The sequence below is a fragment of the Ranitomeya variabilis genome, chromosome 6 (assembly GCF_051348905.1).
Source record: "Ranitomeya variabilis isolate aRanVar5 chromosome 6, aRanVar5.hap1, whole genome shotgun sequence".
Taxonomy (NCBI): domain Eukaryota; kingdom Metazoa; phylum Chordata; class Amphibia; order Anura; family Dendrobatidae; genus Ranitomeya; species Ranitomeya variabilis.
The window spans coordinates 579,571,637-579,598,495 of NC_135237.1; the positions used below are offsets into that span (position 1 = coordinate 579,571,637).

At 44.7% G+C, this 26,859-nt stretch overlaps 1 protein-coding gene across 6 annotated transcripts in view; it reads right to left on the minus strand.

The window, feature by feature from the left end:
• LOC143783161 (alanine aminotransferase 2) overlaps positions 1 to 9,785 on the minus strand; it is a 153,063-nt gene extending 143,278 nt beyond the window's left edge. For 2 of the 6 annotated variants that reach the window (XM_077271519.1, XM_077271512.1), the window contains exon 1: positions 9,561 to 9,763. Coding sequence is in view for 2 of the 6 variants with exons in the window: in XM_077271510.1 (XP_077127625.1) it covers positions 9,561 to 9,610 (50 nt within the window). In the remaining 4 variants the exon portion in view is untranslated. Of the gene's footprint in view, positions 1 to 9,560 lie in introns of all 6 variants that reach the window. The other 4 variants (XM_077271510.1, XM_077271515.1, XM_077271513.1 and 1 more) reach the window with 4 other exon arrangements.
• Between the last annotated feature and the right edge of the window lie 17,074 nt (positions 9,786 to 26,859).

The following is a 26,859-nucleotide window of genomic DNA, read 5'->3' on the forward strand; positions in this document are numbered from 1 at the left end:
TTGCCTGTATATACATAATTGTCTCATTTTATAAAATCTTTGTACGCTTTTGTAAACACGGCCTACCTTTTGGAGTAAAATATATAAAATTACTAGCTTCATTTTTCCTTGCTCTATAATGTACTTACACGTCCTCTGAAGTAAATTACGCTACTAATTGGGTTGGCTCCTGACCCATTATTATTTAAGAAACAGGAGCTGGTGGCAGCGGAAGTGTCCTGCACTGGTGGGTAACGCTGGCAGTGACGGAACAAGGTTTTTATAGTGTATTGCTTGGCTGCGGCTAGGAATAATTATATCGCCCTCACTGCAGCGTGCCCAATAGCCAGTACATAGCAGGCAGCCTTTCTGGCGACTAATTATCCTAGGTGCAGTACCTAATCTGACCTGAGGGTAAGGGGGCGCCAGAGAGCTGGGAGTTCCAAACCGGAACAGGGAAGTGGGATATAGATAAATCCCCTTCAGAAAAGAACTGGGGCAACCAAACAACCGCGGTTCATGACATATTGGTGTCAGCTGTGGGATAATAAAAATATCCCCCCTGTGATTCGTGACAACGGCCTTTTTCCTGTCTGTTGGTCTATGAACAATACACATCCTCTTCAGTCATCTGGGCATAAAGAGGAATCCTCACCTTTTATTTAATTTCCTTCACATCTCTTTGTACACTGCATTTTATATAAAGGTAGCTTGGAGTGCTAGCTCCTATTTCCTTATGGCAAGTTGGAGAGGAAAGAAAAGGGAGGGGGGATATGAGGGCCCTCAAGGATTTTTAATACTTTCTATGACAACCAGGTTTAACTTTTTTGTTACATATAGTCCGGGGAACATGAACATTAAGGCCGATGCCTTATCTCGTTGTTTTCCCTTGGTGGACATAATTGTGAACCAGTACCTATACTACAGAAAGGGGTGGTTATTTCATCCATATGATACAATCATGAGAAGAGGTTATTGATGCTCAGGGGGACTGCTGCCTGTCCGTTACATAAACTGTTTGTGCTTGTGAATCTCTGTCTGAGAATTTTTAGTGAACATCATGATTCGGTCTTGGCCAGACCTCAGACGGTAATAAAGCCACCACAGATCTTCTTACTCCGCGTTTTTGGTCGTCAGGGGTACATCGTTTTGCTTTCGTTTGGGGATCCATCTGTCGTTTTCTTCAGAATTTCACTTGTAGTATAATGGGCAAGCTGAACAGGTTGACCAGAATCTGGAGACTTGGCTTAGGTGTTTTGTGTCTGAGAAGCAGGTGGACTGGGTTACCTACCTATCTCTAGCAGAATATGGTGTAAATATTCAATGTCATGAGGTTACTGGTAAGTCCATATTCTACGGGGCATACGCATTTCATTTTCAGTTCAGCTCATTTAATAAGAATTGTTCTTCTAAATTACCTGAAGAGGATCAGTTTTCATCATCTATTACTACCATATGGCAGGGAGATATTGAAAATTTGAGGAAGATGAAGTCCAAATATAAGAGTGTGGATGATCGGAGACATTTGGTGGGTCTGGACCCATGTGTTGGTAACTTGGCGTGGCTGTCCTCTAGGAACATTAATCTGAAGGTTCCATCTTGGAAACTGGATCCCAGTTTTATCGGTCCTTATAAGATGGTAGCCATCGTCAATCCCGGTCCCATTTCACCTTGCTTTACTGCCTACCTTTCTTAGGATCCATAATGTGTTTCATCGATCTCTTCTCAAACAATACCTTGCGCCCTCTATACCATCACCAATACCACCATCTCCTGTCATTGTGAATGAAAATTTGGAATTTCAGATAGACAATATCATTGATTCTCGCTTAGTTCGTTGGCCGCTTCAGTATCTTGTACACTGGAAGGGATACAGTCCTGAAGAGAGGATGTTGGAACCAGCATCTGACGTCCATGCGGCCAGGTTGTTTGTTGATCTGATCTTTTTTTACGTGACAGACCCTGATAAACCTGAATCAACTTATGCCTCAAAACTACTGGAACAGCATGTCCATCTTGAACTGTCCTCCTACCTCTCCCCCTGCTCCATCTTTAACCAGTTACAATCTGGCTTCCGACCGCATTACACAACTGAAACTGCCCTAACTAAAGTTACCAACGACCTACTAACCGCCAAGAGCAAGCGACACTACTCTGTCCTCATTCTCCTGGACCTGTCTTCTGCCTTCGACACTGTCGACCACTCCCTCCTGCTACAGATTCTCTCATCTCTTGGCATAACAGACTTGGCCCTAACCTGCATCTTGTCATATCTAACAGACCAAACATTTAGTGTCTCCCTCTCCCACACCACCTCCTCCCCTCTTCCCCTGTTTGTCGATGTTCCCCAAGGCTCAGTCCTAGGACCTCTGTTCTTCTCCATCTACACATTCGGCCTGGGACAGCTCATAGAATCGATCGGTTTGCAGTATTAAATCTACGCCGATGACACGCGGATCTACTTACAGTGCCTTGCGAAAGTATTCGCCCCCCTGGAACTTTTCAACCTTTTCCCACATATCATGCTTCAAACATAAAGATACCAAATGTAAATTTTTGGTGAAGAATCAACAACAAGTGGAACACAATTGGGAAGCTGAACGAAATGTATTGGTTATTTTAAATTAGTGTGGAAATTCAAAAACTGAAAAGTGGGGCGTGCAATATTATTCGGTCCCTTTACTTTCAGTGCAGAAGTTCATTGTGGATCTCTGAATGATCCAATGTTGTCCTAAATGCCTAATGATGATAAATATAATCCACCTGTGTGTAATCAAGTCTCCGTATAAATGCACCTGCTCTGTGATAGTCTCAGGGTTCTGTGTGAAGAACAGAGAGCATCATGAAAACCAAGGAACACAACAGGCAGGTCCGTGATACTGTTGTGGAGAAGTTTAAAGCCGGATTTGGATACAAAATGATTTCCAAAACTTTAAACATCCCAAGGAGCACTGTGAAAGCGATCATATTGAAATGTAAGGAGTATCATACCACTGCAAATCTACCAATACCCGGCCGTCCCTCTAAACTTTCATCTCAAACAAGGAGAAGACTGATCAGAGATGCAGCCAAGAGGCCCATGATCACTCTGGATGAACTGCAGAGATCTACAGCTGAGGTGGGACAGTCTGTCCATAGGACAACAATCAGTCATACACTGCACAAATCTGGCCTTTATGGAATAATGGCAAGAAGAAAGCCATTTCTCAAAAATATCCATAAAAAGTGTTGTTTAAAGTTTGCAACAAGCCACCTGGGAGACACACCAAACATGTGGAAGAAGGTGCTCTGGTCAGATGAAACCAAAATCGAACCTTTCGGCAACAATGCCAAACGATATGCTTGGCGTAAAGACAACACAGCTCATCACCCTGAACACACCATCCCCACTGTCAAACATGGTGGTGGCAGCATCATGGTTTGGGCCTGCTTTTACTCAGCAGGGACAGGGAAGATGGTTAAAATTGATGGGAAGATGGATGGAGCCAAATACAGGACCATTCTTCAAGAAAACCTGTTGGAGTCTGCAAAAGACCTGAGACTGGGACGGAGATTTGTCTTCCAACAAGACAATGATCCCAAACATAAAGCAAAATCTACAATGGAATGGTTCACAAATAAACGTATCCAGGTGTTAGAATGGCCAAGTCACAGTCCAGACCTCAATCCAATCAAGAATCTGTGGAAAGAGCTGAAAACTGCTGTTCACAAACGATCTCCATCAAACCTCACTGAGCTCGAGCTGTTTGCCAAGGAAGAATGGGCAAGAATTTCAGTCTCTCGATGTACAAAACTGATAGAGACAAACCCCAAGCGACTTGTAATCGCAGCAAAAGGTGGCGCAACAAAGTATTAAGTTACAGGGGCCGAATAATATTGCACGCCCCACTTTTCAGTTTTTGAATTTCCACAAAAATTTAAAATAACCAATCAATTTCATTTAACTTCACAATTGTGTTCCACTTGTTGTTGATTCTTCACCAAAAATTTACATTTGAAATCTTTATGTTTTAAGCATGATATGTGGGAAAAGGTTGAAAAGTTCCAGGGGGCCAAACACTTTCGCAAGGCACTGTATCTGGACCCGACCTCACCTCTTTACTGACCAAAATCCCGCAATGTCTGTCTGCTTTTTCAGCTTTCTTTTCAGCTCACTTTCTAAAACTGAACATGGACAAAACATCATCATCTTTCCCCCATCTAACTCTACCCCTCCTCCAGACCTATCCATCAATGTCAATGACTGCTCACTTTCCCCAGTCCCGCATGCTCGGTGCCTCGGGGTGATCCTCGAATCTGCCTTCTCTTTCAAGCCACATATCCAAGCCCTTGCCTCCTCCTGCCATCTCAAACTCAAAAATATTTCCGGATCCATGCATTCCTTGACCATGAAACCATAAAAACGCTAGTGCATGCCTTTATTATCTCTCGCCTCTACTACTGCAACCTCCTGCTCTGTGACCTCTCCTCTAGCACATTGGCACCACTCCAATCCATCCTATTGTCTGCTGCTCGACTAATCCACCTGTCTCCTCATTGTTCCCCAGCCTCTCCTCTCTGCCAAGCCCTTCACTGGCTTCCTATCACCCAGAGACTCCAGTTCAAAACCCTTACTATGACATACAAAGCGATCCACAACGTCTCCTCCATACAAAGCCATCCATAATGTCTCCTTCATACATCTGTGACATGGTCTCCCGGGACTTACCCACATGCAACCTTCGATCCTCTCAAGATCTCTTTCTCTACTCCCCTCTTATGTATTCTTCCCACAACCGCATACAAGACTTCTCCCGTGCTTCCCCCATACTCTGCAACTCTCTACCAGGGCTGTGGAGTCGTGAAGTCAGAGTCTGAGCCCATATTGGTGAGTTGGAGTTGGTATAAAATGGACCGACTCCGACTCCTAAAATATATAATAAATTGGATACAGTAGTTTAATGCAGTTTGTGGGGAATATTTTTTTCATCAGAATTTGGGAAAGTTATGAAATGTCCTATAAATGTCTGTCCTATTCCTGATCTACGGTCTAGACTTTTAGCCGAGATGAATCTGTGCTGCAGTTTATGTTCATGATAAGTAGTGAGGCTCCTCTACAGATAATGGAAAAAAATAAGCACACAGGGAAGGAATGCCTGCATTCATCTCAGAACTTCTGGAGTGAACAGGAAAGCAGGATTAAAGAAGGTAAGTACTTCCTAAAGCAGATCTAAACTTTCAATAAACTGTGCATAAATCAATAGTCCAGTATATGTTGTCTCTGTATGCTTGATGTTTTAGGTTGTTTTTCCTCTTAGATATATATTTGGAGAAATTAGCTACCCTGATGACTTATATACACTATACATAGAATATAAGGGTAAAAACTGTTTTCTAACATCTCAAATTCAGAAATAAAGTAACAGGATCGATGAGAACATATATATTTGTGTGTGCTCTGCAATATGATTCAACGCAAACATGCTCCCTCCCTCCTCCCCTCTTCATAGACTGTGAAGAAATATGATGTGAAGCATTTAGTGAGCTGTACCCTGAGAGAAGCCTGACATTGAAAGTTCAGCATAAAGCTAACATATTTTACAAACTTTATACTTAGCATCTGTCCTATTGATTTATGCAAAGATTGTTTTATTTATATCCTAAATTATATAGCACATGATTCCCTATTCTTGCAAGAATTACAATATACCTTATTTTTCTACAGGACAAAAATATTTTGAGAGCGAATTTATATAATTACAAAGTGTCTAAGAAACATCAGCTGTATTTGAGCATTTTACAGTGACTCAAGATAAAAAACATTGTGTGTCAGTGTATAAGTGACCCAGATGAAAACAAATGCTGTGATGCCAAAATCAGTGCATACTCAGGCAGTGATAAAAATGCTCCTTCAAGAGATTCCAATCTAAGAAGACATTTACAATGCTGCTACCCATAAATTTAAAATGCTGTGATTGAAAAAGATCACAGCAGCACCAAGAAACCAGAGATAATCACTTCCCACCAGGCAAAGGAGGAGGAAAGAGCATCTCAAACATCAGTTACAAGATATTTTGTAAGTGACAAAGTTACTGCAACACTGACAGAAGATGTGTTTGAAAGACAGCTCATGGAGCTTGTTGTGAAGGACTGTGTGCCATTATCATTAATTGCATGACCAGTTTTTACAGCTCTTAATGGAGAAATGGCCCACAAACTTTGTGTTTCTCTTGAAAGAGAAAGTATTAGAAATTATGATGATTGAAGAAGCCCTTAACCAAAAGGAAGATCTTAAAAAGACTCAAGAGATGCTTTGTGATTCTCAAAATGTTTGCCTGCACACGTCACAGAGTGAACTATTTTGCTATCAATGTTCGATATGTTTGTGACAACAAAATAATTGTTACTAAGATGCTGGCAATAAAAATTCTAAAGCTCTTCACAGCAGCCAGTTTCTCCACACCTTAGTGGAAAAAGTTCTGCAAGATTATGGACTAAAAAAACAGGTTCTTGCTATTGTAACTGATAATGCTTCAAACATGATATGTACAATTAAATTGATGAATAAGAATAATGAAGGTGAACAGCAGCTAGAAAAACATTTCACATTCAATATATTGGAGATGGAGGCCACAGTCCTGTTCCCATAACAGAGGAACAAGCAGATATTACTACAGAAGAACAGCAAAATGATTCTTTACAATTAGATGATCTTGTTGAAGCTGCTTCACACCTCTTTCCTATTCATCACATGCGCTGTGTTGTGCACACGCTGCAGCTGGCAATAAGAGATCTGCTAGAGGGACATGCTGGAACTCTGATTAGCAAAGTGAGGAAATTGGCTATTCCTGCCAGAACCCCTAAAATTGATTCCATCTTGAAGAGACGTGCTGGAAAAGGGGCAATTGTGGATCAAGCCACTCGGTGGGGCAGCACCTATTTAATGACTGAGCGATTGCTTGAGCTGAAACCCTTCTTTGTAGATATGGCCAACCTCAGGTAACACTACATGAAGGTTAATGGACACACGTGGCTGAATTGAAGGAATTTCTTCATCACCCATTTACAGTGACTAAAAAGTTGCAAGTTGAGTATTTAACTCCTGGCATTTTTATAAAGGAGAGGAAGAACGCGTTGTTTTGCCTGTCCCAAAGAGATTTAATCACAGATGGCATTGCTGCTTCAGTGAAACAGAGAGACACTGCTATTAGAAAACTCTTCTAGCAGCTGTTTATGTGGACCAGAGTCATCGTATATTGCTGGATGATCAACAGCTTACTAAAGAAAAAAGTTCTGATTGAGGTAGCAGTTAGGATGAGCTACAGGATGGCCAAGAGCAAGAGGACTCGGGTCCTGCCAGTTCTGCTGCTGCCGTTCCTTCATCCTCATCAGATGAGGAGTTTGATTTCGACAAGTATTTGAACGACATGGAACAGGCAAAGCGTTGCTGCAGGGAAAAAGATTACACTCCCATAGAAAACAGATTCACCATATTTCAGCAATGTTTTTTACTTGCTCTCAATTGTAAAATTTTGTAAATATGAAAAAAAAAATTTTCTAAAGTTGTATTCCCATAAATATATTTTATGTTCTATCTAAATGGCTTGATTATTGTATCAGAATAATGATTAAAAGCCTGATGTTACCATTTTACCATACTAAATTTGTCACTTAAACTTAAACATGAGCCATGTAGGAGGGAGTCGGAGTCGTGGAGTCGGAGTTGGAGTCAGAGTCGGTGTCATGGAAATTGAGATTTAGTTTACAGACTCCATAGCCCTGCTTTCTTTTAGCAGTGCAGGGGTTAATCTGCTCAGGTGAGAGCTCCTGGAAGTTTTCCTGCATTAAGGCTCTCAGTTGTGCACTCTTAGCCACTCCCATCTCCTATATAATCTGGGTTTTTGTTATCACTCATTGTCAGAGCTAGCTCATGCTGCATGGCTGGAGGTTTTTGTAGGTGGTTATTATTGGAGAAGGCATTTGGTGGATTTATCTGTGACTGTTGCTTGGGTTTGAGTGTGTGATAATTCCCTTACTTCTCCTACTTTGGTTTTACCTCATCCTCCACTCCCCAGTGTATACCTCTGTTATATGTGAGGGGGATGAAATGCAGGGTCCGGGGCCAAAAAGCGGGGAACGGGGGCGAGGGGACAAAATGCGGGGTCCATGGACGAGGAGACGAAATGCGGGGTCAGAGAATGAAATGCGGGTCCGGGGATAAAATGCAGGGTCCGGGAATGAGGGCACAAAATGCAGGGTCCGGGAATTAATTGCAGGATCCGTAGATAAGGGGACAAAATGCGGGGTCCGGGGGACGAAATACAAGGTCTGAAGATGAAATGCGGGGTCTGGGGACGATGGGATGAATTGCGGGCTCCGGAGATGAAACGCAGGGTCCGAGGATGAGGGGACGAAATGCGGGGTCTGGGGATGAAATGCAGGGTCCGTGGACAAGAGGTATGAAATACGGAGTCCGGGGATGAGGGGGATGAAATGCGGAGTCCCAGGACGAGGGGGATGAAATGCGGAGTCCCAGGACGAGGGGGATGAAATGCGGAGTCCGGGTACGAGGGGGATGAAATGCGGAGTCCGGGTACGAGGGGGATGAAATGCGGAGTCCGGGTACGAGGGGGATGAAATGCGGAGTCCGGGTACGAGGGGGATGAAATGTGGAGTCCGGGTACGAGGGGGATGAAATGCGGAGTCTGTGGATGAGGGGGATGAAATGCGGAGTCTGTGGATGAGGGGGATGAAATGCGGGGTCCGGAGATGAGATGACAAAATGCAGAGTCCAGGGACGAGGGGGATGAAATGCGGAGTCCGGGTACGAGGGGGATGAAATGCGGAGTCCGGGTACGAGGGGGATGAAATGCGGAGTCCGGGTACGAGGGGGATGAAATGCGGAGTCTGTGGATGAGGGGGATGAAATGCAGAGTCCAGGGACGAGGGGGATGAAATGCGGAGTCCGGGTACGAGGGGGATGAAATGCGGAGTCCGGGTACGAGGGGGATGAAATGCGGAGTCTGTGGATGAGGGGGATGAAATGCGGGGTCCGGAGATGAGATGACAAAATGCAAGGTCCGGGGACGAGGGGGATGAAATGTGGGGTCTGGGGATGAGAAGGATGAAATGCAGAGTCCGAGGACAAGGGGGTTGAAATGAGGGGTCCGGGGATGAAACGCAGAGTTCGGGGACAAGGGAGATGAAATGAGGGGTCCGGGAATGAAATGCAGAGTTCGGGGACAAGGGGGATGAAAGGCAGGGTCCAGGGTTGAGGGGGATGAAATAGGGGGTCCAGGGACGAGAGGGATGAAATGTGGGGTCTGGGGACAACATGACAAAATGCGGGGTCCGAGGATGAAATGTGGGGGTCCGGATAATTTTCAGGATGTTTTGGGGTCTTATCTCTAGTGTTGGATGTACAGATTACGGATTTATGGGGCTGGAGATGAAGCCCCCGGGGGGCTCCGGTCTGCACTGAGGGGCCCTTGATGCCATAGGACCCCACAGCATCACTGAGATATCCATCACCGTCACTTCCAATGAATGTGGGACCAGACGTCCCCGTCTAATCTGCTCACAGCCCCCCAGGAGTGACTCACCCCCCGAAGCAGCGCTCTGCTCCGCGCCATCTTCTGTCCAGCAGCCACATGTGAATTCAGAGTTGCTGCGAGATGTGGAGAGCACGAGGGCGACACAGGGCGGCCATTAATGTATCCACAACCCTCCGGGGACTCAGAACCGCCGGTCAGAAGACCCCAAACCAGGCAGACAGCGGCAGCACCAAACACAAAGGGGTCTGACTGCCTGCAATATCCCAGACAGCCACTAGATGTCAGCAGAAGACAAGAGCAGGAGGAAGTGAGGCTACCGCTAAGATACACAGTTTAGGTACACATATCAGCACACAGTATCACACAGGAGAAGATTAGATACACGGCTCAGCAGTCAGTATCACAGAGAATAGAATTAGATACACGGCTCAGCAGTCAGTATCACACAGGAGAGGATTAGATACACGGCTCAGCAGTCAGTATCACACAGGAGAGGATTAGATACACGGCTCAGCAGTCAGTATCACACAGGAGAGGATTAGATACACGGCTCAGCAGTCAGTATCACACGAGAGGATTAGATACACGGCTCAGCAGTCAGTATCACACAGGAGAGGATTAGATACACGGCTCAGCAGTCAGTATCACACAGGAGAGGATTAGGTACACGGCTCAGCAGTCAGTATCACAGGAGAGGATTAGATACACGGCTCAGCAGTCAGTATCACACAGGAGAGGATTAGATACACGGCTCAGCAGTCAGTATCACACAGGAGAGGATTAGATACACGGCTCAGCAGTCAGTATCACACAGGAGAGGATTAGGTACACGGCTCAGCAGTCAGTATCACAGGAGAGGATTAGATACACGGCTCAGCAGTCAGTATCACACAGGAGAGGATTAGATACACGGCTCAGCAGACAGTATCACACAGGAGAGGATTAGATACACGGCTCAGCAGTCAGTATCACACAGGAGAGGATTAGATACACGGCTCAGCAGTCAGTATCACACAGGAGAGGATTAGATACAAAGCTCAGCAGTCAGTATCACAGAGGAGAGAATTAGATACACGGCTCAGCAGTCAGTATCACAGAGGAGAGGATTAGATACACGGCTCAGCAGTCAGTATCACACGAGAGGATTAGATACACGGCTCAGCAGTCAGTATCACAAAGGATAGGATTAGATACATGGCTCAGTGGTCAGTATCACACAGGATAGGATTAGATACACAGCTCAGCAGTCAGTATCACACAGGATAGGATTAGATACACAGCTCAGCAGTCAGTATCACACAGGAGAGGATTAGATACACGGCTCAGCAGACAGTATCACACAGGATAGGATTAGATACACGGCTCAGCAGACAGTATCACACAGGATAGGATTAGATACACGGCTCAGCAGTCAGTATCACACAGGAGAGGATTAGATACACAGCTCAGCAGTCAGTATCACACAGGATAGGATTAGATACACAGCTCAGCAGTCAGTATCACACAGGATAGGATTAGATACACGGCTCAGCAGTCAGTATCACACAGAAGAGGATTAGATACACAGCTCAGCAGTCAGTATCACATGAGAGGATTAGATACACGGCTCAGCAGTCAGTATCACACAGGAGAGGATTAGATACACAGCTCAGCAGTCAGTATCACACATGAGAGGATTAGATACACGGCTCAGCAGACAGTATCACACGGGAGAGGATTAGATACACAGCTCAGCAGTCAGTATCACACAGGATAGGATTAGATACACGGCTCAGCAGTCAGTATCACACAGAAGAGGATTAGATACACAGCTCAGCAGTCAGTATCACACGAGAGGATTAGATACACGGCTCAGCAGTCAGTATCACACATGAGAGGATTAGATACACGGCTCAGCGGTCAGTATCACACAGGATAGGATTAGATACACGGCTCAGCAGTCAGTATCACACAGGAGAGGATTAGATACACAGCTCAGCAGTCAGTATCACACATGAGAGGATTAGATACACGGCTCAGCAGTCAGTATCACACAGGATAGGATTAGATACACGGCTCAGCAGTCAGTATCACACATGAGAGGATTAGATACACGGCTCAGCAGACAGTATCACACAGGATAGGATTAGATACACGGCTCAGCAGACAGTATCACACAGGATAGGATTAGATACACGGCTCAGCACTCAGTATCACACAGGAGAGGATTAGATACACGGGTCAGCAGTCAGTATCACACAGGAGAGGATTAGATACACAGCTCAGCAGTCAGTATCACACGAGAGGATTAGATACACGGGTCAGCAGTCAGTATCACACAGGAGAGGATTAGATACACGGCTCAGCAGTCAGTATCACACAGGAGAGGATTAGATACACGGCTCAGCAGTCAGTATCACACAGGAGAGGATTAGATATAGTTACATAGTTACATAGTTATTAAGGTTGAAGGAAGACTGTAAGTCCATCTAGTCCAACCCATAGCCTAACCTAACATGCCCTAACATGTTGATCCAGGGGAAGGCAAAAAAACCCCATGTGGTAAGAGTAAGCTCCACCATGGGGAAAAAAATTCCTTCCCGACTCCACATACGGCAATCAGACTAGTTCCCTGGATCAACGCCCTATCAAGGAATCTAGTGTATATACCCTGTAACATTATACTTTTCCAGAAAGGTATCCAGTCCCCTCTTAAATTTAATTAATGAGTCACTCATTACAACATCATACGGCAGAGAGTTCCATAGTCTCACTGCTCTTACAGTAAAGAATCCGCGTCTGTTATTATGCTTAAACCTTCTTTCCTCCAGACGTAGAGGATGCCTCCTTGTCCCTGTCTCAGGTCTATGATTAAAAAGATCACCAGAAAGGTCTTTGTACTGTCCCCTCATATATTTATACATTAACATAAGATCACCCCTTAGTCTTCGTTTTTCCAAACTAAATAGCCCCAAGTGTAATAACCTATCTTGGTATTGCAGACCCCTCAGTCCTCTAATAACCTTGGTCGCTCTTCTCTGCACCCGCTCCAGTTCAGCTATGTCTTTCTTATACACCGGAGACCAGAACTGTGCACAGTATTCTAAGTGTGGTCGAACTAGTGACTTGTATAGAGGTAAAATTATGTTCTCCTCATGAGCATCTATGCCTCTTTTACTGCATCCCATTATTTTATTTGCCTTTGTAGCAGCTGCCTGACACTGGCCACTGAATATGAGTTTGTCATCCACCCATACACCCAGGTCTTTTTCATTGACGGTTTTGCCCAGAGTTTTAGAATTAAGCACATAGTTATATATCTTATTACTTCTACCCAAGTACATGACCTTACATTTATCCCCATTAAAGCTCATTTGCCATTTATGAGCCCAAGCTTCTAGTTTACATAAATCCTCCTGTAATATAAAATTGTCCTCCCCTGTATTGATTACCCTGCAGAGTTTAGGATACCGTCACACAGTGCCATTTTCATCGCTACGACGGCACGATTCGTGACGTTGCAGCGTCGTATAATTATCGCTCCAGCGTCGTAGACTGCGGTCACACGTTGCAATACACTGCGCTGGAGCGATAATTTTATGACGTATTTGCGATGTAGAAGCCGTTGGTTACTGTCCGCACATCGTATACAACCTGTGTCACACGATGCAATCATGCCGCCACAGCGGGACACTAGACGACGAAAGAAAGTTTCAAACGATCTGCTACGACGTACGATTCTCAGCGGGGTTCCGGATCGCAGTAGCATGTCAGACACTACGATATCGTAACGATATCGCTAGAACGTCACGAATCGTGCCGTCGTAGCGATGAAAATGGCACTGTGTGACGGTACCCTTAGTGTCATCTGCAAATATTGAAATTCTACTCTGAATGCCCCCTACAAGGTCATTAATAAATATGTTAAAAAGAAGAGGGCCCAATACTGACCCCTGTGGTACCCCACTGCTAACCGCAACCCAGTCCGAGTGTGCTCCATTAATAACCACCCTTTGTTTCCTATCCCTGACCCAGCTCTCAACCCACTTGCACATATTTTCCCCTATCCCCATTATTCTCATTTTATGTAACAACCTTTTGTGTGGCATCGTATCAAAAGCTTTGGAAAAGTCCATATACACTACATCCACTGGGTTCCCTTGGTCCAGTCCGGAACTTACCTCTTCATAGAAGCTGATCAGATTAGTCTGACATGATCGGTCCCTAGTAAACCCGTGCTGATACTGGGTCATGAGGTTATTCCTCTTCAGATACTCCAGCATAGCATCCCTTAGAATGCCCTCCAGGATTTTACCCACAGTAGAGGTGAAGCTTACTGGCCTATAATTTCCGAGTTCAGTTTTTGCCCCTTTTTTGAATATTGGCACCACATTTGCTATACGCCAGTCCTGTGGTACAGACCCTGTTATTATGGAGTCTTTAAAGATTACAAATAATGGTCTATCAATGACTGTACTTAGTTCCTGCAGTACTCGGGGGTGGATCCCATCCGGGCCCGGAGATTTGTCAATTTTAGTGATTTTTAGACGCCGCCGTACTTCCTGCTGGGTTAAGCAGGTGACATTTAATGGGGAATTTTTATCACTAGTCATATTGTCGCCATGGGATTTTCTTTTGTTAATACTGATGAAAAGTCATAGTTACTCACCGTTAACGGTGTTTCTCGGAGCCCATGACAGCACTACAGAGAGAGGGGATCCGCCCTTCAGGGACAGGAAACCTACAGATAAAAGGGCAGTACCTCTCCCTCGCATCAGTTGGTTTACAGAGCATCAGAGGACCTCCAGGTTAGTTACAACAGAGAGAACATTATATTTATAACATTTCTTAAAAGAGGAACCCCGTGCCTAAACTATAGTATATACATCATATAAATTATATAAATTATATTTTAGAAAAAGTGCTCACCGCACTCGTGATGGGAGGGAATAAGCAGGTGCTGTCATGGGCTCCGAGAAACACCGTTAACGGTGAGTAACTATGACTTTCTCGGTCTCCCATGACAGCACTACGGAGAGAATTGCAGAGATTAAGCTTAGGGAGGGACCACCGCCTCAAGGACCCTTCGTCCGAAGGTTAAGTCAGATACAGAGGCTAGATTTAGTCTATAGTGCCTAAAAAAGGTTGATGGTGATGACCAGGTGGCCGCCTTACAGATTTGCTCTATTGATACCTCTGACCTCTCAGCCCATGAGGTAGCTACTGCTCTTGTGGAATGCGCTTTTATACCATCCGGGATTATATTCCCCGAAGATGAATATGCCAAGGCTATTGCCTCCTTTATCCATCTGGCTAAGGTCCCCTTGGACGCCCGGAATCCTTTTCTGGGACCCTGAAAACAGATAAACAAAGAGCCTTCCTTCCTATACTCCCTGGTGGAATCTAGGTATTGGACTAGGCATCTTCTAACGTCTAGGTTATGGAAGTTTAGTTCTTTCTCGTTTTTTGGGTTTGGACAGAAAGATGGCAGGGATACTTCTTGTGACCTATGAAATTTTGATGCCATTTTCGGCAAATAGGCTGGGTCGGGTCTAAGAGTGACTCTATCATCCAAGATCTTAGTGAAAGGTGGATTAGAGGAAAGGGCTTGAATGTCACTTATCCTGCGTGCAGATGTTAAGGCAACTAAGAGAATAGTTTTGAGTGATAATGTTTTTATTGGAATCGTCTGTATAGGTTCAAATGGAGGGCCCGTTAATGCTGAAAGGACTAAATTTAGGTCCCATGAGGGTGTTTTTTGAATAACTAAGGGTTTTGATCTTGTAACCGCCTTAATAAATCTTATTACCCATGGGTTAGCAGCAATGTTTTGGTTATATAAGGCTCCTAAAGCTGCTATTTGTACCTTCAGGGTACTGACTGCCAGCCCCTGCTCCAGACCTTTTTGTAGGAACTCCAGAATTTTAGGAATTGAAGGCCTGTCCTGGATCTTTACCTTGGAGACAGATAGGAATTTCCTCCATGTCTTCCCGTAAATTTTAGTGGTGATGGGCTTTCTACTTTTTAAGAGTGTAGCCACTAAGTTATCTGAGAAACCTCTTTGTCTTAATAGTCCCCGTTCAAAAACCAGGCTGTCAAATGGAGGTTCGACTCCTGTGGGTGGAAGATTGGACCTTGATGTAGAAGGTCTGGCATATCCGGTAGAACCCACGGGTCTGATATCGATAGTATCCTTAGCCAGGAAAACCATGCTCTTTTTGGCCAGAATGGGGCAATCAGGATCATTTTTGTTTTGTCCTCTCTGACTTTCCGAATGACTGCTGGAATCAGAATGGTTGGCGGAAAGGCGTATGTCAGTTTGTGTGTCCATGGAATCAGAAAAGCATCCAGAGCCTGGGGATTCCCTTCTGGGCTTAGAGAACAAAATTTGCCTACTTTTTTGTTTTTGCAATTGGCGAACAGGTCTATTGTTGGTGTCCCCCACATTTTTGTGATCTGATTGTAGATGGATTGGTTTAGGGACCACTCGCCTTGTTTTAACTGAGTCCGGCTCAGGTAATCTGCCCTTTCGTTGTTTGAACCCTGGATGTGTAGTGCCGAGAGGGATAGTAAGTTTTCTTCCGCCAGTTTGATAATTTTGGCTGAAGAACTCATCAGTGAACGAGACCTTGTTCCCCCCTGGTGGTTTATATAGGCTACAGTCACTTTGTTGTCCGAAAGAACTCGGACATGGTGTCCCTGAATATCGGCTAGGAAAAAAAGAAGAGCATGATATACCGCCCAAAGTTCTTTTTGGTTTGAGGATGCCAATAGTATTTGATCTGACCAATTTCCCTGGGCTATTTTGTCCCCCAGGTGGGCCCCCCACCCTTTGGGGCTCGCATCGGTTGTTATTATCCGAGAGATGTTTGGTACCCAAGGGACTCCCTTTGACAGGTTTTGGTCTTTTCCCCACCAGAGAAGGGAATGAATAACTGATGAATCTAGGGTGAGCCGGCTTTCCAATTTGTTTTTTAGTAACAATTGCCATTCCAGGATGTGCCACTGAAGCTCTCTTGTATGAAATTGCGCAAAGGGTATCGCTGGTAGGCATGAGGACAGAGAGCCCAGAAGCGACATTGCTCTCCTTAGAGTCATTGAGGGATTGTGTAACGTTCGCGCTATCATGGACAATATGTTGTCTTTTTTGGGACCCGGAAGCCGGCATTCTTGGACCCGAGAGTCCAATGTCAGTCCTAGGAACTCTTGTACTTGACAGGGTTCCAATTTCGATTTTTTTAAGTTTATAAGCCATCCCAAGTCCGTCAGGATGGTCATCACTTGGTCTCTCTTTTCTCTACAACTTTGTGCTGAGTTGCTTGCGATAAGAAAGTCGTCCAGGTAAGGGACTATTAGTATATCTTGTTCCCTCACGTGGGCCATCATTTCCGCTATTATTTTCGTAAATATACGTGGGGCTATTGAAATCCCGAATGGAAGAGCTTTGTATTGAAAAAACCTTATTTGGCCCTTTATGGAGACTGCCATCCTGAGGAATTTTTGGGATTGATTGTGGATGGGCACATGATAGTATGCGTCGGTTAGATCTATTACGACCATGTAGCAGTTCGGGAAGAGAATCTTTATAGTAGACCTTATCGTCTCCATTTTGAATTTGTAATTTACGACGTATCTGTTTAGGTTTTTTAGATTTATGATTGTCCGAAAGGACCCGTCGGGCTTTGGTACTAAAAATAGAGGGGAGAAAAAACCTTCCCCTATCTCCTGAGGAGATATTTCCCGAATCACTGATTTTTGTAGTAGGGACATAATTTCCTCCTCTAATGCAGTTTGTTCTGCAGCCGAAGATCTTGTTTTTGTTGTTACATAATTCCGGGGAGGGAAAGAGACAAAATCTATTTTTAGACCATACCGTATGATATTTAAGATCCAGATGTTGTTGGAAATTTTTTCCCAGGCGGGAAGGAATGATGTCAGCCTTCCTCACACCGGAGGGTAAATGTCATTTGGAGAACTTTTTATCACGGGAGGTGTTGCCAAAGAGGTAACCCCTATCCCTTCTCCTTCCTTCTTCCCACTTATTCTGCTCTCTGGGGGGTCTACGGCGAAAAAATCTGCGGCTCCGAAAAGACTGTTTAAATGGAGTCGGACCCAGATTTGGAAACCCCTTCTTCTTATCTCCCGCCTTTTGGAGAATGTCATCCAGGGTTTCTCCGAATAAAAAATTTCCCTCACATGGGATAGAACATAATTTTAATTTTGTTTGTAGATCCCCCGGCCAGCTCTTTAGCCACAAGGTTCTTCTGGCTGCGTTGGAAAGAGCAGCGGCCTTAGATGTTAGGCGTACAGAGTCCGCCGAGGAGTCCGCCAGGAACGCTGCTGCTGCTCTCATTGCAGGGAATGAATCCAGCAATTGTTTTCTGGGTAACCCGTCTTTAATCTGACTTTCCAGCTGGTCGATCCACACCATAAGGGATCTTGAGGTGCAAGTAGCTGCAACTGCAGGTCTCAGGCTACCCCCAGCTGATTCCCATGCTCCCTTGAGGAAAGTGTCCGCTTTTTTATCTAATGGGTCTTTGAGGGTACCCATGTCCTCGAATGGCAGCGCAAATTTTTTCGAGGCTTTGGCCACTGCAACATCTAGTTTTGGTGCCTTATCCCAGAAAGAGGAAGCCTCATCCTCGAAGGGATATTTTCTTTTAAGGGAGGGTACCGAGGAATTTCTTCTATCCGGTTTCTCCCATTCTCTTTTAATTAATGTTTGGACATTAGGATTTAGGGGAAAAGTCCTTCTCTTTTTTTGTCCCAGACCTCCAAACATCACATCTTGGGCCGTTTTGTCGGGTTTGGGTTCCTCTACCCCCATAGTAGCCCTAACTGCTCTCACTAAGGAATCCACTTCTTCTAGTGGGAAGCAATGTCGGCCAGACTCTTCCTCAGAAGAGGATAGGGGGGATTTTGAATCGTCCGAATCAGCATTTTCGGATGACGATCGGGCCGAGTGGGAATGTACCGACTCCTTCACCCTCTTCACCTCTTTTTTGGAGGATAGAAGGGCATTCTGAACCTCAGACCTGATTACATTTTTAAGTTCAGAGGCGAAGTCGGGGGTCTCCTCACATAGTAAGCTCTGGATGCATGACTTGCAAAGCTTTTTCTCCCAGGTTACTGGTAAAGCTTTGTCACAGGTAGGGCAGACCCTATTTTTCCTTTTCTCCAGGCTCTTCTTACCCTAGTAAGGGAGAAGAGGGAGCCCCATTATAAAATATGTACATTCACGAAGGTCACTCACCACTCGGATATGGAGGCAGGTACCAGTTCTGGAGGGGGCGGGCCTGTTAAGGAAGGCGCTTGAGACGGAGTATCAGTCTTCGTAGCTGATCTGCTACGCCGTGTGGAACGGCTGCTGGATCCACTCCTGGTGCTCTTTGTGCGGCGCTGCTGTCCTGGCTGCAGCTCCTGTGGATCGCTGTCCTCCATGGTTACAGGGAGAAAGTGCGACTCCCATGTGCGCACAATCTCCCTTTTTGAAACCGGCGCCAATCCCCCGGCGTCTGCCGCACTTCCGGTTCCTGCGCTCCCAGGGAGAAGATATTACCGCGCATGCGCGCGGCGATGACCCGGGAGTCCTGCCGCATTTCCGGAGCGGCGGCCATCTTTGTGCACCCGGAGTGTGCGCTCGTCGGCGCAGGAGCTCCGGTGATCCAGCGCCCCTCCTCGTTTGATTTGGCGGCGTTCTCCCCTCGCACACCCTGAAGGACCCCTCGGTCCCAGCGGTGGCGGCTTCGGGAGCCGGACAAGCCGCGGCAGGAGCCTCCTCGCTGCCGGTACTCGACCGCCCGGTCCCGGTCCATCGGTCTTCATGCAGGTACCGTCCGAAGAGAGGTTCCCTGTCAGGGACAGGAAACCAACTGATGCGAGGGAGAGGTACCGCCCTTTTATCTGTAGGTTTCCTGTCCCTGAAGGGCGGGATCCCCTCTCTCCGTAGTGCTGTCATGGGAGACCGAGAAAAAGTCATTTAGCATATTGGCTTTTTCCTCATCCTCATCCACCATTTCACCCAGACTATTTTTAAGGGGCCAACACTATAATTTACACGGCTCAGCAGACAGTATCACACATGATAGGATTAGATACATGGCTCAGCAATCAGTATCACATAGTCAATAGAGGGTGCGGAGATTATAGTGAATAGGGGGTGGGGAGATTATAGTTATAGAGGGTGGGGAGATTATAGTGAATAGAGGGTGGGGAGATTATAGTGAATAAGGGGTGGAGAGATTATAGTGAATAAGGGGTGCGGAGATTATAGTGAATAAGGGGTGCGGAGATTATAGTGAATAGGGGTGGGGAGATTATAGTGAATAAGGGGTGCGGAGATTATAGTGAATAGGGGTGGGGAGATTATAGTGAATAAGGGGTGCGGAGATTATAGTGAATAAGGGGTGCGGAGATTATAGTGAATAAGGGGTGGAGAGATTATAGTGAATAAGGGGTGCGGAGATTATAGTGAATAAGGGGTGGGGAGATTATAGTGAATAAGGGGTGCGGAGATTATAGTGAATAGGGGTGGGGAGATTATAGTGAATAAGGGGTGGGGAGATTATAGTGAATAAGGGGTGCGGAGATTATAGTGAATAGGGGTGGGGAGATTATAGTGAATAAGGGGTGCGGAGATTATAGTGAATAGGGGTGGAGAGATTATAGTGAATAGGGGGTGCGGAGATTATAGTGAATAAGGGGTGGAGAGATTATAGTGAATAGGGGTGGGGAGATTATAGTGAATAAGGGGTGCGGAGATTATAGTGAATAGGGGTGGGGAGATTATAGTGAATAAGGGGTGCGGAGATTATAGTGAATAAGGGGTGCGGAGATTATAGTGAATAGGGGTGGGGAGATTATAGTGAATAGGGGTGGGGAGATTATAGTGAATAGGGGGTGCGGAGATTATAGTAAATAGGGGGTGCGGAGATTATAGTGAATAGGGGGTGCGGAGATTATAGTAAATAGGGGGTGCGGAGATTATAGTGAATAAGGGGTGCGGAGATTATAGTGAATAAGGGGTGGGGAGATTATAGTGAATAAGGGGTGCGGAGATTATAGTGAATAGGGGTGGGGAGATTATAGTGAATAAGGGGTGGGGAGATTATAGTGAATAAGGGGTGCGGAGATTATAGTGAATAGGGGTGGGGAGATTATAGTGAATAAGGGGTGCGGAGATTATAGTGAATAGGGGTGGGGAGATTATAGTGAATAAGGGGTGCGGAGATTATAGTGAATAGGGGTGGAGAGATTATAGTGAATAGGGGGTGCGGAGATTATAGTGAATAAGGGGTGGAGAGATTATAGTGAATAGGGGGTGGGGAGATTATAGTGAATAAGGGGTGCGGAGATTATAGTGAATAGGGGTGGGGAGATTATAGTGAATAAGGGGTGCGGAGATTATAGTGAATAAGGGGTGCGGAGATTATAGTGAATAGGGGTGGGGAGATTATAGTGAATAGGGGTGGGGAGATTATAGTGAATAGGGGGTGCAGAGATTATAGTGAATAAGGGGTGCGGAGATTATAGTGAATAGGGGGTGGGGAGATTATAGTGAATAGGGGGTGGGGAGATTATAGTGAATAGGGGGTGGGGAGATTATAGTGAATAGGGGGTGGGGAGACTATAGTGAACAACGGCTGAATTATCCCCACCACTCACACCAATTTGTCATGAACCAGGGTTGTTTGGTTGCCCCTGGTTCCTTTCTGAAGGGGATTTATCTATATCCCACATCCCAGTTCCGGTTTGGAACTTGCAGCTCTCTGGTGCCCCCTTACCCTCAGGTCAGACCGGGTACTGCACCTAGGATAATTAGTCGCCAAAAAGGCTGCCTTACTATGTACTGGCTAATGGGCACACTGCAGCGAGGGTGATATAACTACTCCCACTCAGGTGGGAACAATAATCATCAACGCCGTCCGTCGCTATAAAGACTCCGAACCGCATAGGACAAATCCGCTGCCACGAGCTCCGATTTTTTAATTATTTACGGGTCTGAACCCGATTAGTAGTGTAATTTACTTCAGTGGACGAGACCATACGTTATAGAGCAAGGAGAGACAAGCTAGTAATTTTATATTTTACTCCAAAAAAAGGTAGTCAGTGTTTACAGAGATATAAAAAGATATAAAGAAGACAAATATCATATGTACAGACAATTACGAATAAAATGAGTTTAACCCATCCGTGCCATGCAATTGTGCCAGCCGCAGGTACTAGTATGGCGCACCGATCACCGCGGTCTCGCGCTGAGCGCCGCAGTGATCGGGTGCGGGTGTCAGCTGTATATGACAGCTGACACCCCGCAGCAATGCTCACGATCGGCGCTAGCGCCGATCGCAGGCATTTAACCCCTCTGATGCCGCTGTCAGTAGTGACAGCGGCATAGAGGGGGATCGAGCAGGGACGGTGGCTCCCTGCGCTCTCCCACCAGAGCAACGCGATGCGATCGTGTTGTTCCGGTATTCCGGAAGGAGTCTCCGGATCCAAGATAGCCGCGGGACTCCTTCCGGGTCATAAAGTGAGGTGGCTAGCCGGCGCCTGCCGAGAAGCTTCCTGCACTGCATGTCAGATCGCTGATCTGACACAGTGCTATGCACAGTGTCAGATCAGCGATCTGATCTAATATAGTGATGTCCCACCCTGGGACAATGACCGTAAAAAAAAAAAATCCCCAAATAAAGAAAAAAAAAAAATTTCCCAATAAATCCATTTATGTAATTAAAAAAATAAAATAAAAGTAAGTACATATTTGGTATCGCCGCATCTGTAACGACCCACTCTATAAAACTATCACACTAGTTAACCCCTTCAGTGAACACCGCAAAAAAAAAAAAAAAAAAAAAAAAACGAGGCAAAAAAACCAACGCTTTATTATCATACCGGCGAACAAAAAGTCGAATAACACGCGATCAAAAAGATGGATATAAATTAACATGGTACCGCTGAAAACGTCATCTTGTCCCGCAAAAAAAAAGCTGCCATACAGCATCATCAGCAGAAAAATGTTATATCTCTCAGAATAAAGCGATGCAAAAACATCTTTTTATACAAAATAGATTTTATTGTGTAAAAGCGCCAAAACATAAAAAATGACATAAATGAGGTATCGCTGTAATCGTACTGTCCTGAAGAATAAAACTGCTTTATCAATTTTACCACACGTGGAGTGGTATAAACGCCCCCCTAAAAGAAATTCAAGAATTGCTGATTTTTGTTCATTCTGCCTCCCAAAAATCGGAATTATTAAGCGATCAAAAATATGCCATGTGCCCGAAAATGTTACCAATAAAAACCAACTTGTCCCGCAAAAAACAAGACCTCACATGACTCTGTGGGCCAAAATATGGATAAATTATAGCTCTCAAAATGTGGTGATGCAAAAACTATTTTTTGCAATAAAAAGCGTCTTTTAGTGTGTGACGGCTGCCAATCATAAAAATCCGCAAAAAAAAAGGCTATAAAAGTAAATCAAACCCCCCTTCATCACCCCTTTATTAAGGGAAAAATAATAAAATTTTAAAAAATGTATTTATTTCCATTTTCCCATTAGCGTTAGGGTTAGGGCTAGGGTTAGGGTTAGGGCTAGGGTTAGGGTTAGGGGTGTGTTTGGATTAGGGTTTCAGTTAGAATTGGGGTGTTTCCACTGTTTAGGCACATTAATGGCTCTCCAAACGCGACATGGGGTCCGATCTCAATTCCAGCCAATTTTGCATTGAAAAGTCAAACGGCGCTCCTTCCCTTCCAAGCTCTGCCATGCACCCAAACAGTGGGTTTACCCCCACACACGGGATATCAGCGTACTCAGGACAAATTGCACAACAACTTTTGGGGTCCAATTTGTCCTGTTACCCTTGGGAAAATAAAAAATTTGGGGCGAAAAGATAATTTATTGTGAAAATATATATGATTTTTTTTTTTTACGGCTCTACATTATAAACTTCTGTGAAGCACTTGGAGGTTCAAAGTGCTCACCACACATCTAGATTAGTTCCTTAGGGGGTCTACTTTCCAAAATGGTGTCACTTGTGGGGGGTTTCCACTGTTTAGGCACATCAGGGGCTCTCCAAACGCAACATGGTGTCCAATTTCAATTCCAGCAAATTTTGCATTGAAAAGTCAAATGGCGCTCCTTCCCTTCCGAGCTCTGCCATGCGCCCAAACAGTGGTTTACCCCCACATATGGGGTATCAGCGTACTCAGGACAAATTGTACAACGACTTTTGTGGTCCAATTTCTCCTGTTACCCTTGGTAAAATAAAACAAATTGTATCTGAAGTAAAAATTTTGTGAAAAAAAGTTAAATGTTCAATTTTTTTTAAACATTCCAAAAATTCCTGTGAAGCACCTGAAGGGTTAATAAACTTTTTGAATGTGGTTTTGAGTACCTTGAGGGGTGCAGATTTTAGAATGGTGTCACTTTTGGGCATTTTCTGTCATATAGACCCCTCAAAGTCACTTTCAGTGTGATGTGGTCCCTAAAAAAAATGGTTTTGCAAATTTTGTTGTAAAAATGAGAAATCGCTGGTCAACTTTTAACCCTTATAACTCCCTAACAAAAAAATTATGGTTCCAAAATTGTGTTCATGTAAACCAGACATGTGGGAAATATTGTTTATTAACTATATTATGTGATATAACTCTCTAATTTAAGGGCATAAAAACTAAAAGTTTGAAAATTGCAAAATTTTCTCAATTTTTGCCAAATTTCCATTTTCTTCACAAATAAATACAAGTCATATCAAAGAAGTTTTACCACTATCATAAAGTACAATATGTCTCGAGAAAACATTCTCAGAATCACCAGGATCCGTTGAAGCGTTTCAGAGTTATGACCTCATAAAGTGACAGTGGTCAGAATTGTAAAAATTGGCCCTGTCACCTAGGTGAAAACAGGCTTCGGGATGAAGGGGTTAAAGTTGAAAAAACACTTACATTTCATTATGTCACCTTATCTCATGGCTGGCCGTGTGCTGTGGAGGAGGGGACACATCTAGATGTATAACACACATCTGTATAGCAGCTAGACCCCGGACAAAGACTCGTGAAGACTGCGGCTTCACTCATTTATTTCCTAGCCTAAAGCCAAGGCACTCCTTTGTGGTGACCTCACTTAGAGGCTAAATACTCCCCTTTTCTTAGAGTTATGGCACCCATTTTTATGCCTAGCTTGTTGTACGAACCTCGTATATGAAAGACACAATGATTAGGAGGTGCACCACATCGGGGCGATTCTTTTAAGTGTAAACACGGCGTAGTTACATGACCCGCTCTTTGCACTCGTTGGGTTTAGCTTTTAGAGATTTCAGGGAGTTATAGATCCCTTGATGGACATCTGGAATATATAATCCTTATATCTCTAGCCCTGATCGGTGCCAATATATATAACCTTCAAAGAACAATAGAATCTCATGCTTTCTGTACCAGTTCTAGCCAGTACCAGGTGGGATGGGGGACTGAGGGAAGTAGGGAGACTTGTCTGTCGCAGCATAGAGCCATATAAATTCTTGAGGGAGGTGGGAAATGAGTGGCTTGAATTTCACTGTGCTAGCAGGCAGAGAAAAGAAAGGGGGGTCGAATCAGCTGCGGGTGTCTATTCTCCGCTCTTGGATGCAGCAGAGTTCAATGTCCACGAAAATAGACAACCAAATACCTCACGTTCCTGACAAGAGGATGTGCAGATTATAGTGAATAGGGGTGTCACGAATCCACACCGCTGCCAATATGTCACGATTCACACCGTGACTGTCACCCCTACGTCACGAATCGGGGTGACTTTAGGCCAACAGACGGCTATCACATGTGCAGGGGGGATTATCTTCGTTATCCCTCCACTGCTACAATGTGATAAAAAAACACACACAAGGCTATTGACCTCTTAGTTTACTGCAGGGGCTTTTTTTAGGTATCCCACTGCTCTTCAATATACCACGAACTGCAGGGATTTATGTATATCCTGCTTACAGTTCCACTTAACACTTGCAGCTCTCTGGCGCCCCCTTACCCTCAGGTCAGATTAGGTACTGCACCTAGGATAATTAGTCGCCAGAAAGGCTGCCTGCTATGTACTGGCTATTGGGCACGCTGCAGCGAGGCGATATAAATACTCCCACTCAGGCAGGAACAATAATTATCAACTCTGCAGTCGCTACCTACGACACCCAAAGGCCCGCACACGGGATGCTGCCACCAGCTTCGATTAAACGGGTCCGAAGCTAACCCAAAACAGTAGCGTAATTCCCTTCAGAAGGCTTAAGGTACGTTTTAGAGCATGAAGAACGAATCTAGTATTAAATATTATACCCCATTAAAGTTTAGGCAGTGTTTATAGAAAAATATTACAAGGTTGTTACAAAAAGAGACAATTGCAAATATGTACAGAGGTAATTATAAAAATAACAGGGGTTAAATGAGAAATAACACTTACATGTGTTCAGATCATTTGAGGCAACCAGGCAAGTGGAGTTCCCATATGTCCCAATGCATCAGGACTCTGGTTAGGAACAGCTCTTCAAGTCAGACTCACATAGACTCCAGCAAACAGACAGACTCCAGGCTGGGGTGAGGGTAGAAACTTATAAAGTGTAGCTCGGTGACATCACCAAAAGGGCTGGCTCCCCAGACCCTCCTATCTCTTCAGTCTTAGTGAATTTAACACAAGTTTGTCTAATGCCTGTATCTCCGCTACAGAACATGTCAGAATCATAACACACCCAGCATTCATCTTGTATTAAGATTTGCTCTCTATAGATACTAAATTCAGGCTAGTAGGAACACTCAGTTCCAGAGAAATCCAAACTCTGTCCCTGTTGGACTTGGAAGCTCCTGCTTACAGTGTTGGATAGAGGCGCCGATGGACTTTAGCAATATGTACCCATTATTTTCCTAGCCTAAATCGTTTGCCCAATATCTTGCAATATTAGGACAAAGGACCGCATGTTTTAAAAGGGAGATCAGACCAGTTTCTGCTAGCACAACTTTCCACTGCAGTTATGCCAGTCGTAAATACCTTTCTTCAATAAAACTCCCCCACATACATTGACAAGGCAAGCTCTTGGCTGAGTGAAAGGGAAGGGGGGTTTTAGCCCACAGCCTGGGCTAACAGGAGAAACTAAACTTATATGGTATTTCATACCATATCGTGACGGGCAGATTATAGTGAATAGAGGGTGAGGAAATTATAGTAAAAAAAGGGTGGGGAGAATATAGTAAATAGGGGGTGGGGAGATTATAGTAAATAAAGGGTGGGGGAGGGGAGATTATAGTGTATACGGGGTGGGGGAATTATAGTGAAAAACGGGTGGGAGATTATAGCGAATAGAGGGTGGGGAGATTATAGTGAATAGAGGGTGGGGAGATTTTA